The 13,829-nt window shown below is 48.9% G+C and overlaps 1 protein-coding gene across 5 annotated transcripts in view; it reads left to right on the top strand.

The window, feature by feature from the left end:
* The window catches only part of RAP1GAP2 (RAP1 GTPase activating protein 2), a 242,437-nt gene extending 228,721 nt beyond the window's left edge, over positions 1–13,716 (top strand). For 4 of the 5 annotated variants that reach the window (XM_090025860.1, XM_090025863.1, XM_090025865.1 and 1 more), the window contains one exon: positions 549–1,766. In XM_090025860.1, coding sequence (XP_089881986.1) covers positions 549–649 — 101 coding nt within the window. In that variant the 3' untranslated portion in view covers positions 650–1,766. The other variant, XM_090025861.1, reaches the window with a different exon arrangement.
* Positions 13,717–13,829: the final 113 nt, after the last annotated feature.

The following is a 13,829-nucleotide window of genomic DNA, read 5'->3' as shown; positions in this document are numbered from 1 at the left end:
TGATTTGTAATTGAAATGATAAGTTGAGTTCCAGTTATTTCTGAACTAGCCAGCTAAATTAGTTATTCTTTGGTGAATTAGGAACTGGGAACAGCTGGGGAACTAAAAGTGGAGCTGGAAAAATATGAATAAAAATTCAGAAATCTAGACTTCTTCTATAGCTCTGCCCCTTGTTCTGCTTGCTGTACAAACCCTCTTCCTTGTTCTTTTCAGTGATTCTTTTTTCCCAGGAGTATTTGAACAGTGACTTTTCATGTTTTAAAACTTCCATTTCACGTGTCATCCCAACAAATTGAAACTCCCCTGTAATTTTTATAGATGAGTCTTTTCTGAGTGATTGCTATTTCAAATGTTATGGCACGGAAGTGTCACTCCACCCCATCAAAGACATGCAGCTAACGTTGAGATTTTGCCAAACATTTAGCAAAAATGAACTGAATATTGGTAAGGTTCGTGGGACTCCATTATGCTGACTGGCTTGTCAGGTTGGCTTAGCTGTAATCAATATTAGCTTAAACAAATACTGTTTTATTGAATTCTTCCGACAGATATAAAGAGCAGAAACTCTCCAAGGTCAAATCTAAAGTTTCGCTTCGATAAGCTTAGCCATTCCAGTTCCAGCACGGTATGTATATGTTGTTATAACTAGATAAGGCACTAAGCACTGTGCACACTCTGCCTGTTATGGTCCCCATTCTCTGATCTGCCTCAGCTGTGTTTTTAGGGAGTAGTAGCTACTGGGAGGTGACTGCTTCCCCATGTAGATCTTCTGCCACCTGGACCCATCAGAAGTCAGACCAGCCTTTGGCTTCCTCAACTGCTGATGCAAACTCTCTACTTGATCCTATTAGTGCATCATCAGGTATAGTGCAGCTCCACCTGGCGGAGAATTTGGTACAATGCTGCTCCAGCCCATCTGAATCCTTATGCTGCTCCCTGGAAAACTTGGACGTACGGTCAAGCTAGATGCGAGAAGGCAGTTGATATGGGAGGCAGCAGGGAGTTCCCAACTGCAAAGGGAATTTTCTACAACACAGTGCTGTTGTAGCAGAGCAGAGAGTGCAGTCCTCTGGCAGAGCACTTCGCCTCCATGCCCACCCGCAGGCAGGGAAGGGAAGGCATGTGGCCACCACTTGGGGCTGTCTATGGAGGGATGAGAGGGCGTGGGGCCTCCATAAGGTCCTGGGGCTGTCTGCTCGTTCCAAAAGAGAAGTCAAGAACAGAGTTGGGCATGTAAAATTGAGAAGAGTTTTGACTATAAGCCCCTTGACACCCCCACACTAGCACATGCATATTGTCTTCTACAGTGAGTTCCCAGCATCAGGATCCCAAATGCCATTTACATCAAGGGACACCCTGGCATCAAAAGTGCCAGCTGTAACAAGCGACAGGCTTAAATAGATATGATTTGTTTCTTATGATGTCCAGTGACTTATTTCTGCAAAACGGTAGAATACCGCTTTCGGGGAGGCATAGGGGGGAACAAGCTCCTGTGTCATTTCCCCTTGGAAAAATCTGCAGGGTACTTGATAAAACTCCTCCAAATCCAGACATTAGGGATCATTTTCTCTATGGGAGCTTAGTACTGTTTTTTGACTTGCTCTGTTACTATTGATGTGACGCTAACTCCCGACCTTTGTTCCAGCCTGGTTGGGACTCTCTTAGATGCATTTAAGAAAGTAAGAAATGAGGTGCACAGTAAGAGTTGCTGTTGTACATTGTCCTCTTATTTGTTGGAAAAAAAAACTGAGCTCTGCTTTTTTTCTTTCTATATAGAGTCACTAGCAGGAATTAGATATAACGAACTTGTAAAAAAGGTGAGTGTTTAAAGCTACCCAGAATGTTTTGGTAAAACATGTATCTTTAGAGAACAATTAACCCTGGATAAGTTCACTGTTTGTTAAAGCTTTGATTGAAAAGTTATCTTGAACCTTCAAGGCTGTTGTCTGATGGGACAACAATAAATTATAAAAATAGATTACCGGTGATAAAGACGTAAGGCATCGTTTAGTCCGTTCATTCTCTCCCCCATCCATGAAGCACCCTTTACCTAATTTTCCTTAAAAATATAGTAATTTTAAATGTTTCCCACAGTTTCCACCACTCCATTTTGGGAGAATATGCTCTGCATGCCAGTAGGTCTCATCCTTTCAAGTTCAGCTATTTTAGCCATTGCCTTGTTTTTTTAAATATGTGTGCTTGGGATTTTTTACAATAAAGCTAAGGGAGCCTTGGCTGTTTATTCACCAGTAAACTTCTGTAGATGTGGATAGAGGTTTGTGTACAGAAACATGGAGTTTATACCACCTATAAGCTTTCATTAGAAAATTTCTGGCCCTCCTGTTTGGGGAGAGGAGCTTAGGAACATGAACTCTACGGAGTCATGTACCAAAAGGATCCCCAAACACCTGAGCCAGTCTCCTGACAGCTTTTGCTTCTTTAAACATCCTCACTTATGACATTTCATGATTTCATAGTTTCTAGGGTCGGAAGGGACCTGAACAGATCATATAGTCCCCCTGCCATGGCAGGAAAGAGTCCTGGGGTCAAACGACCCCAGCAAGGTGTTCATCTAACTTCCTCTTAAACACCCCCAGGGTAGGAGCCAGCACCACTTCTCTTGGAAGTTGGTTCCAGACCCTAGCCGCCCTGACCATGAAGAAGCGCCTCCCGATGTCTAACCTAAAGCTACCCTCTGCCAGCTTGTGACCGTTATTCCTGGTCACTCCTGGTAGTGCTCAGGGGAACAGTGACTCCCCCAATGCCTGCTGATCCCCCCGCGACTAGTTTATAACAGGCCACAAGATCCCCGCTCAGCCTTCTCTTTTGGAGGCTGAACAGGTTCAGGTCCCGCAGCCTCTCCTCATAGGGCCTGTTCTGTTGTCCCCTGATCATGCAAGTGGCCTCCTCTGGACCCTCTCCATGCTGTCCACATCCCTCTTGAAGTGCAGCGCCCAGAACTGGACGCAGTACTCCAGCTGCGGCCTGACCAGTGCCGCATGGAGGGGGAGGATCACCTCTTTGGACCTGCTCGAGATGCATCTGTGGATGCATGACAAGGTGCGGTTGGCCTTCCTGACTGCATCCCCACACTGCCGGCCCATGTTCATCTTGGAGTCAGTGATGACCCCCAGATCCTTTTCCGCCTCCGTGCTGACAAGAGGGGAGTTCCCCAGCCTGTAGGTGTGGTGCCGGTTGTTCCTCCCCAGGTGTATCACCTTGCACTTGTCTGTGTTGAAACCCATCCTATTCTCGTCCGCCCACCCTTGTAACCTGTCTAGGTCTGACTGTAGCCTGTTGCATCCTTCCAGTGTGCCCACGTCCCCCCACATCTTAGTGTCAGCAAATTTGAACAGGTGCTTTTTACCCCCTCGTCCAAATCACTGATGAAGATGTTGAGCAGTGCAGGCCTGAGGACTGAGCCCTGGGGGACCCCACTGCCCACGTCCCTCCAGGTCGGAAATGACCCGTCCACCACCACTCTCTGGGTGTGTCCCTCCAGCCAGTTGGCGACCCATTTGACTGTGTGGGCATCTACACCACAGCCCTCCAGTTTCTTAATGAGAACGGGGTGAGAGACAGTGTCAAAAGCCTTCTGGAAGTCCAGGAAGACGATGTCCACTGCTACCCCTGCATCTAATGATCTGGTGATTTGATTGTAAAAGGCCACCAGGTTGGTCTGACAGGACCTGCCACTGATGAACCCGTGTTGGTTGCCCCTAAGCATGCAGTCCCCTGCTGGCCCCTGCTGGATGTGTGCCAGCATAATTTTCTCGAACAGCTTGCCTAGGATCAAGGTATAGTTTCCCAGGTCCTCCTTCCTGCCTTTTTTGAAGATGGGGACCACGTTGGCCCCCTTCCAGTCCTCCGGTACCTCTCCAGAGCACCACGAGTGCTCGTAAAGCCGTGCCAGGGGACTTGCAATGACCTCGGCCAGTTCCTTTAGAACTCCAGGGTGGAGATCACCCGGGCCGGCTGACTTGAATACGTCCAACCCCTCCAGAAGCTCCCTAACTAAATCCTCGCTAACCTGTGGCCCAGGTGTGCCTCCCCCGGGGCCCGAGGGGGGCCCAGCAGGGAGGTGGCTGTTCTGGTCCCTACTTAGGAAGACGGAGGCAAAGAAATCGTTAAACATGTTAGCTTTGCCGTCTGGTGTGACGACCAAGTTTCCCATCGCATTACCCAGGACCTTCTTTTTACCCCCTATGTATTTAAAAAAGGACTTCTTATTGTCCTTCATCTGGGAAGCTAGCCCCAGTTCCATCTCCGCCTTGGCCTTCCTAACTACCCCACTACATCCCCTAGCAACTCCAGAATAGTCCTCCCTGGAGATGACCCCTTCTTTCCATTGGGTATACGCCTCCTTTTCAGCAAGGAGACATTCCCGGATGCTTTTGGTGTGCTACTTTCCTTTGGGCTTGGAGGATCATCTCCTTAAGGAGCGACCACTCTCCTTGGACACCAGGCTCCCCTCCTCTCCGGGACCTCAGTGCTTCTCCAACTATCCTCCTTAGCTCATTGAAGTCTGCCCTCTTAAAATCTAGGGCTACTGCCTTGCTGCAGGCCTTTGCCACCTTGCGTTGGATGGTGAATTCCAGCAGGCGATGATCGCTGTCGCCCAGGTGGTCGAGCACCCGCAGCCCCCTCACCAGGTCATCACCCGTGGCCAGCACTAGGTCCAACAAGGCGTCTCCCCTGGTGGGGCTGTGCCCCCCCGGGTTAGATGGAGGTCCTGCACTCTGGCCAAGAACCTGCGTGAGCGGTCAGACCTGGCTGACTGGTCTTCCCAGATGTCTGGGTAGTTCAGGTCCTGCATGACTACCACATCCTTAGCCTTCACTACCTCTGTGAGCTGACCCAAGAAATCCTGGTCAAGCTCCTCTCCCTGGTTGGGAGGTCTGTAGTAGACGCCCACCGTTAGGTCCCTTTCCCCTCGACTGCCTCGTACTCTAACCCAAAGCACTTCAGAGTGCCCCTCCCCTGACTCCTTGCTAATTGACGAGGATGTGTATTCCTCCATAATATAGAGAGCCACGCCCCCACCTCTCCTTCCTATCCTGTCCCTCCTGGACAGCCTATAGCCCTTGACAGTCACCGCCCAATCATGCGTTGCATCCCACCACGTTTCCGTAATCCCCACTATGTCCGGGCTGGTGTCAGCCAGCAGGAGGGTGAGTTCCTCCTGCTTGTTGCCCATACTACGAGCGTTTGTGTAGAGGCACTTGAGGCCTCCTGTGGGTGTGTTACCCTGGCCCCCATCTCTTACCTGTTTATTTGCTTCACTCGGTGGTCTGGGCTGGGCTGTAGTTGTGGGTGCTGTTTGGTCTGGCAGTCTGATGTTTCCTCCACCCTCGTCTACCCCTTCCCCCGACAAGCCTAGTTTAAAGCCCGCCGGAGTAGGTCCGCCAGCCTAGAAGAGAACACACGCTTACCTTTAGGGGAAAGGTGGAGACTGTCCCATCCCAGCATCTCTCGTTGTGATGTGCTGGTGGTGGCTGAGGAAGCCAAAGCCCGCCTCGAAGCACCGTTCCTGTAGCGTTTCATGCCGTCTACCTCATCCACTCACTGGCAGGATAGAAGAGAAAACCACCTGTGCGCCCATCTCCTTCAGCACGCACCCCAGAGCGTGGTAGTCCTCCATCAGGCGATCAGGGCTCCTCCTGGCTGCATCGTTAGTGCCCACTTGGACTAGGACCATGGTGTAATAATCGGTGGGCCAGATTATGGTTTGGAGCATCCCTGTCACGTCCTGAATCCTCGCTCCAGGTAGGGAGTAGACCTCGCGTGCCAAGGGGTCCCGGCGATAGATGGGGCCCTCCGTGCCTCTCACCAATGACGATCACGCGACGCTTCCTCCTCCTGGCCTTCTTGCCTCCTTCAGCTTGCGCGGAACGCAGTGAGCATGGAGTTGCCTCCTCCACCGTTTCGTCCTCTACTTCCTTCTCCTCCTGGGCTGCCAGGGCTTCGTGCCTATTCTCCAGCCGGACTGGAGGAACTGGTGCTGCCGTGTTTCGAGCAGCCCTGGCTTGGGAGGTGACCGTCTGCCACTGAGCAGTGGAGGGCTCTTCTTGAGGTGCATCCTCCTTGGTTGCACAACCCTGCAGGGAAAGAAAATACCTGTCAATTTCCTCCTCTGCCTCTCGGATTCCCCTCAGCCTGCTGACCTCCTCCTGGAGCTCCCTCACCTGCGCCTCCAGGGCCCTAAGGCGGGCGCCTGCAGGACAGGTGTGGGAGTCCCCAGTCCCTGGCCCCCCAGGCCTTGCTGGGCAGCTCCCAAGTATTTGAATACTTGGAGCTAACAACCCCCTTGCTGTGACATTGGTGGGACCTCTAAGCACCTGTGAATGAGCCGGTCATTATTCTCACAGCTGTTGGTCCAGCTCCTTGGCAAAGGCCAAGTCCAAAACCTGTTGCAGTCAGTTGAAAGACTCTAGGTGGTCTTGGATCAGGTCCTCTCTTTACATATTGGGGATGGCCCTGCTTTGAGCAGGGGGTTGGATTAGACGTGACCTCCTGAGGTCCCTTCCAACCCTCACTTTCTGTGATTCTATGAAAGTTTCAATGGTCCTTGGATTTGGCAAAACTTGGGCTCCTTGCCTCTGGAGGAGCAAGAACAATCCCCGTTATCTGTTTCTGACCCTTTTGTTCCTTTTTCCTCTTGTTTTTTGCAGCGAATTTGTGTCAGCAAAGGGGAAATTCTCCTCTGGAACATCAAATGGGAAAATACATTCTCCACACTAAAAGCGACCTGCCGCCACGCAGTGCCATTCCTTCACCTACTCAGCTTTACCTTGGCGTCAAGAAGAAACTGCCATCATGCAGCGAGTGCTGACAGACAACCCATCCTTTCTGAAGGGTAAACACGTTGCTAGATTCCTCCACCCCAGCTAACAAAACACCTTCTTCCTGCACTGCATAAGGAGATGCGTTTTCTGCCGCGTACCACGTACGATCTGCTCACGGTGACTTCACCCGTCCTCGGTACTCTGAAATGTTAACCTCATGTGCTCCTTGTGCGTACTGTAGTTGTTTGTCGTCAGATGAGTGCTGTTCATCGTGTGTACCTCTGATTGGAAACAAAAAGACATTTCAATAACCAATCCTGTTTCCTATAGGCTTTTACATACTGCGATTCTGTGCGTATCACTTTTCAGCTAGCATATGACTTCTCCTTGCCCAGGAGGAAAGCAGCACAGGCATCCTCTGCTCTTCCAGGGTACCTGTGAGCTTTATTTTTAGTTTCCTAATGGGCTTTTTGTTTGTGGCGGAGACTGTCAAGAGATGCTGTCAAATACACGCTTTGGACTCCCAGCTTGGGCTGCTCCCCCTTCAGTTCTCTTTGCCACTGGTCTGCTCCATGAAGTCGTAAAGTACTTGAGAGGATCAAGGCAAAATTCTCTGCTTCTGGAAATCTGCAGCTGTCCATGGACTTCAGTTCAGAGAAGCTGGATGGGTGTGGGCGTCAGGGAACGCCCAGAGAGTGACTTTGGACAAGTCACTTAACTTCTCTGTGCCTTTCCACTCTTTCTTCTGTCTTGTCTGCTTAGACTGTCAATTCTTTGGAGCAGGCACCATCTCTTGCTATAGGTTTTTTAGGGCCTAGCCTCACCAGTGATCTCAGATGGGATCTCTCGGTATCTTATAAGATCAGTAATTGATGGTAATAGAGCTGCACTGCTTTCTACTAGCAGAGAACGTGGTCCTCGCTCTATAGGAGCACATATGGCCTGGAGAATCTCCACTTGGCTGGAATTTATCCCCAGCAAGTAAATTGCGAGCTGTCAAGAAGGAGACTTTTGTTGTTTGTTTGTGCATAAGTTGTTTGGCAGGGCAACAAAACCCACCCACTCAGAGGAAGTTTGTTGCTTGTGCCTTTGCTGTGTAATGGCTGATGTTGTGCGTGGGTGTGCAAAGTCAAAATAGGGCTGGGAAGAAGGAAAACAGTGAGTGATGAATGAGCAAACTGTACTGCTACACCCCCCCCCCCCACGCTGCTCTGCAGAAAAATGTTTGAAATGCTCTGGCTTGGGGCACAGGGTGTGTTTAACACCCCCACCTGATATAAAGCAATTTGAGCATCTGGCTCCTTCTCCTCTTCTTTAAGTGGTCCTGATCTCATCATCTCACACCAGGGTTTTATCAGCCCAGCTCTACTGACTTCAGTGGAACGTGCTCCTGATTTCCGGCACTGTGGGCATGTCTACATGAGATGCTTATTGCGCAGCTTTGTTAGCCAGCAAAAACCGTGTTAATTGCCTACTGCACAGTGTTATTAGGCTAACGCACAGTAAGCGTCACTAAATAACCGTGCGCTGGTACTACTGTGCAGTAACTCTAGGTGCTGCACACGGAGTTAATGCTTTATTAAGTGCTAAGCTAAAAGTGCAGTATCTGAGGTACATTCATGAACATGTGTAGATGAGCCCTGGGAGGAAAGAATGAGTGCCACATACTTCTACATCCACTTTGGCACGTGGAAAGAGAGGCCACATCTCACTTGTGGCAGCGCAGAATTGCCCTTAGACAACCCCACCTTCCTCAGCTCTCAAGGCCTCATTGCCCTGCACCTGAAGCAGTGGTTTCCACTGATGTAGAGGGGGTGTTTGAATGGTGCTGCCCTGATTTGGTCACATTTTACACCTGCTTTTCCACTGGCCAAAGCAAAGGCATGGCCTTGGATAATCAGACAGCTGTGGTTTAATTGCTGCTTTAGTATTATGGGAACCTGGTATTTTACCAGAGTGCAGGTTTTCATTGATCAGCTGCTGAACTGCAGTAAGGAGAGATGTGGTCTGTATAATTTAAAAGCCTTTTCTCTGCCAAAGACTAAGCACTGCCACCTGGGACAGATGCTGAAATGGGAACGGTCAAGCGCAGTAGTAAAGAGTGGGTCTCAATAATGCCTGCTTTGGCTTAAGGGGTCAGGTCAAGCCTTGTTGGCCTCAGTGGAGCAGTGCTGATTCCTTTACACCTTTGGAGAGTCCACCCCTGCTTGTCTTTACTTGCACATGAAGGACTAGGGTTAACGATCAGAAGTTGACTTCCCTGGAAGCTGACCATTGTCCTGCCAGAAAATGGGGGAAGAGGGCCGTATTTATTTTCTCTGCCAGATGGCAAGAGGCTGGTAAATTATTTCTTTCCAAAAGCACCTTTACTAATACTGCGAAATTTATATTGAAGTCCTGGCCAAGCTCTTGCCCTTTGCGGTCTCTGCATAGAGACAGATATCTTGCAACTGTAACTTCATTTTCTGGTTTTCTGCTCAAGTGACTGTTTGGTTTAGATACCACCGACTCCTAAATACCTCTGCCAGGTTCTTGTTACTTTTTTTTTATTCTTTATTCCTTATGTCCAGCATGGGGCTGGTCCAAAGCTAGTTGCTTTTCCTCTTAAAAACAAGCTTCTCTGATTTTCATCTCAGATGCAACAGAAACTTTTACGGGAATCCAGATATTGCCCTAAAAAAAAGTTTCAAGGGATGAAGTTGTTCTCTTGCCACTGAAAAGTATTTGGATTTCAGGGCCAAAGTTGAACAGTTGGTGCACGGATGGTACTGAATTTGGAGGTTAAGGGGAAAAAAATGGAGAACTTTAAAATAGGCCCAAGAATGAAAATGGTGTGCTCTGTCCATCACAGTCACTTGAAACCGTGGGGCAGGGGGCGGGCAATTATTTTGGGCAGAGGGCCGCTTACTGAGTTTTGGCAAGCCATCAAGGGCTACATGATAGGCAGCCAGGGGCAAATATTAATATTCTAAATTTTTTAGGGGCCCTGCAGGCCGGACAGAATGGCCTGGTGGGCTGTATCCGGCCCCCAGCCCCATTTTGCCCACCCCTGCCATGGGGCATGAAGCAGGGAGAGTGCTTCAGGGGCTCTGCCTGCGTGCACCTACTGAGCTACACAGAAACCTGAACCAGATCATCATGATGAGAAACAGGAATGACTCAAACCCTGCCCCGCCTTTAATTTCCCCGGATTTGAGCAAACCAAGCCTTATTTCCCTTTTGATAAGGGAAATAAGCACCCCCACCCCTTTAAATCCAGTTTTGCAGCAGTCTATTGATGTCTCAGGTTGCAAACACAGAAATGTTTGAGCTTATATTGAAATGGGCTTTGGCAGCATTTTTGTGTGTTTTTTCCTCCCTTTCCCCGGAAAAGCTTTTTGATCAATTCCCTTGCAAAATGGTGATTGGTAGCATTATTATTATTTTACTTTGGCTTTGATGGGGTTTTTTTTTCTGTCATTTCACTGAGCTGCTGGATTCATCATTAGTGTTAAGTGTTGATCTCTGTGAGATCTTGAAGCATAAGACGCAGTGTCGAAAAGGAGGTTGTTTTCCTCTTGTCTTGGGGAGGTCCAGACGCTTGTGGCTGAATGCAGCTGAAGGCAAAGGGGAGGGTCCAAAGCTGAGCAAAGGAAATGCAGGGAGTTTGACTCGTATTTGCAAGGCCAGTCCTGCACAACTTCAGCTGAGATGATCTTTGGACAGCATTTTCCAAAGCTCTCAAGTATTCATTACAGATCCTGTGTAACGTTTGATGAGAGTAGGGATTTTAATGCTGCCCTCCTAGTCAAATCCCTTATTGTCTGCTTCTGTTCCCTTGACGTTTCAAAGTGGGTGCAGTATTCTTCACTTCCAGGCCTAAACTGACTTGTAGCAGTGCAGCATGTGTCCAGTGGTCACTACTTTACACCTCTGAAGCATTTGCACTTCAAATAATGATGAAGAAGTTCCTTGTATATATATTGCCAAGTGTTTTGGGTCCTTTTTGGGATGAGAAAAACTATCGAAGCCCGTACGGAGGGGGACCCTCACTAGACACTAAATTCGTGGGCAGTGCATATTTCTGGTTTGAGAGACAAAGGGGATTCACTTTAAAGCAAAACGCGATCTTTTTATCATCCTTTTCTTTAGATGCTCAACAGGAAATAAATCATGGGACGGACTTCAATTGTAGATATGAGGACAGTGTTCTGGTGTCTTACATTCTTGCACTGATCTTGTACTGTATTAATATGGGTACTATGGAAATGCAAACACTGTATATTTATTTACTAACGAGACATTCAAGGCTAGCTCCTCAGTGGGTATAAATCAGTGTAGCTTTACTGACTTCACTGAAGGCCTGACCCTCAGTTTCAAAATGCTCATCAAGCATTTGAGCTGTATGAAGTAGCAGTTTGCCTTTTGATTCTGCAGTGGAGCTTCTGCTGAAATATCCTGGGGACACAACCCAGTTAGAGAACAAGAGCTGGGTTTTCAAACCCACCATGTTGAAAACCAGGGACTTGCCTGAGCCAGGGGGCTGTTTCTTGAAAATCCCACCTTGATCATACAGCAAGGTCCCACGTTGCAAATTTGCATTGCAGAATGGAATGGAGAATTGTCTTGCCTCTCAAGGTACTGTGGTCTTGGAGAGGATGGGTTGTACCTGTGTATAGACCCTACGACAGGCTTTGGCCCTTGTTTGGGAGAGCACTCCAGCACATGCTTGCACCTGGCTGGAATCAGTGCAAGCTAAGCACACGTTATACTTAAGCACAACCCTAAAGCGTTTCTCTGAAAGACAAAGGCACGTAAGTACTTATTTGCTACTTTCCTGAATTGGGCCCTGGGTTGTCCTGGGCAGACAGGGTCAGAGCAGCTAGCTGAGGTATGGACGTATTCACAGCAACTGAGGAGCTGGCCTAAAGTAAAATCTCCTAGCTACCTTTGGGAAGTGTTCGGCGTAGATACGACACCTATTAAAATGAGTTCCCAGGCCCTCTGTGGTCCAGTCCTTGAATTCCTGTGGCTTTGCTTAAGTTTGAACTTCTGTTCCATTTCAGATGGTAAAGATTTCTTTCCCCCCTGCCCTCCAAGTCTTGAAGCATGCTTTCATTATCTCCCCCACACCCCATGAATGTAGCCCTGTATAAGTTCTGCAAAGGAAAAATGCTGAATTTATATTAGTATGTGAAGAGAGTTTATAGTGTGAAAAGCAAATCTTAAACGATTGTATCTGACAAAAAAAGATATTTTTTTTGTAGAAAGGCGATGCTTTGTAGAATTTCTGGTTGCCTATGTTTGTTGTAAATACTGTACATTTAATTTATTGCTATAGTAGCATATTGTATTTGTTATGTATAAAAATAATTCTCAAGGTCCACAAATGTATATTTTGTTGCTTTGTGTCTTTGCAAAATTCACAATAAATAACATATTTTGTGTCCATAAGTGTTTGGTACTTTAACTGAGCTCCCCAGAGCTGTCCTCTCATTTACAGTAGGTACCACTGAGGCGCATGTGTGCACAAGCAAAATGGAGCCTTAAAGGAGGCTGAAAGGTTGTACAGAAGCTTATTGGTAGATGGTCTTTAAACCAAATCCTCGGCTGGTCTTGCCACTGATTCCAGCGGCACTGTGGACAGTTTCCACCAACTGAGGAGCTGGTTCCTTGCTGAGGGAAATGACAGAGGATGAGTTAAAACACCATTTTGACCTGAAAAAATCAGCCCAGCGTGGGCCATCTTCTTCTACCTTTCAGCTGTGATACAAGCTGTAGGAATTGACTATAGACTGACTCCTCATTTCCCTCACCTTAATTACTAACATGAGACACTAACTGTGCAGTAGCATGCTGGACAAAAAACTGTGCTAAGCAGTGGCGATGCATTGGGGGTGCATGGACGTGCATATGCACCTCCTGACAGCCAGCGCTCCCGGGCAGGCGAGAGCATTGGTGCCCCCCCTGAGAGCACTGGCTGGGGAGTGGGGGAGCCAGGAGAAGTGGTCCCTGCATGGCTGACTGCGCTCACCTGGAAGTGCCAGCTGGGGGACTCCTCCAGTCAGTGACCTGTGGGGTGGGGGAGGGCAAAAAATGGACCGACAGACACCCCCCCCCTCACTGACTGGCCACTGGGGAGGCAAGTGCCCCCGCCACCCCCGACTCAGGAGGCACCAGTGGGCCATAGTGCTAATACACTACTGCAGAGTAGCATTAGGTTAATGCACAGTAGCGCAAGTACCTATGAAGTGCTCTGGTATTTGGTTAACTGAGTACTAAAATTAATGTGCAGTCACTACGGTGCGTTAATGAATGTGTCCCATCTGGGACTGATTGAACAAGAGGCCCAAGTACTATGGAGCATGAGCACCTGCTGAATAGCTTTGCCAACTGGGGCTTTTTGCCATGGCCTGGCTGGGGCTGGGTACCACGTCCTGGTGCTGTGCCAGCACTCTGCTGCCCTCCAGAAGTGCCTGCCCTCTGCAGGACTGAGCTGGCCACACCGAGCAGAGCTGGGCTTCTGCTGCCCTTCTGGCCCTACAAGGGGCTTAATTCTGCACCTGGTGCACAGCGTTGGGAAGGGGCACTTGGAGGAGGGTGTGGGATGCCTCTGGGGCCCTTTAACTAGTGTGGAAGGGCACCAGCAGCTCAGGGCTATCCGCCTGGGGCCACATGGAGTGTCCAGACCCAACACTGGCATGCAGCTCCCCTGGCATCTTCTGCCCCCTCCCCCTGTAGTGGCACTAGCTGCATGCCATACACCTGTCACCTTGCTCAATGCCCAGGCTAGGATGATCAGCTTACCCTAGTGCCACAACTAGGGGCACAGGCTGCAACAGAACATCACAGACAGCAGCCCTGCTCCCTTCGCCAACCAATTGGAGCCGTTTGGCTCTACCTCCGATGCTACAGATTTGTGCAGATGTAACAGCTGCATGCTTATGGCTTCTATCCTTCTCCTTGGATCTCACTACAACTGTCTGTATGCTTAGACCTATGCAAGTCAAAAACCAACATCTTAAATAGTACCTGGAAGCCCACGTGCATGTGGCAGAGTACCTG

Source organism: Crocodylus siamensis, chromosome 13 (genome assembly GCF_052110815.1).
Source record: "Crocodylus siamensis isolate JL-2025a chromosome 13, ASM5211081v1, whole genome shotgun sequence".
In the NCBI taxonomy this organism is placed as follows: domain Eukaryota; kingdom Metazoa; phylum Chordata; order Crocodylia; family Crocodylidae; genus Crocodylus; species Crocodylus siamensis.
This window is presented reverse-complemented; position numbering and strand designations above follow the sequence as displayed.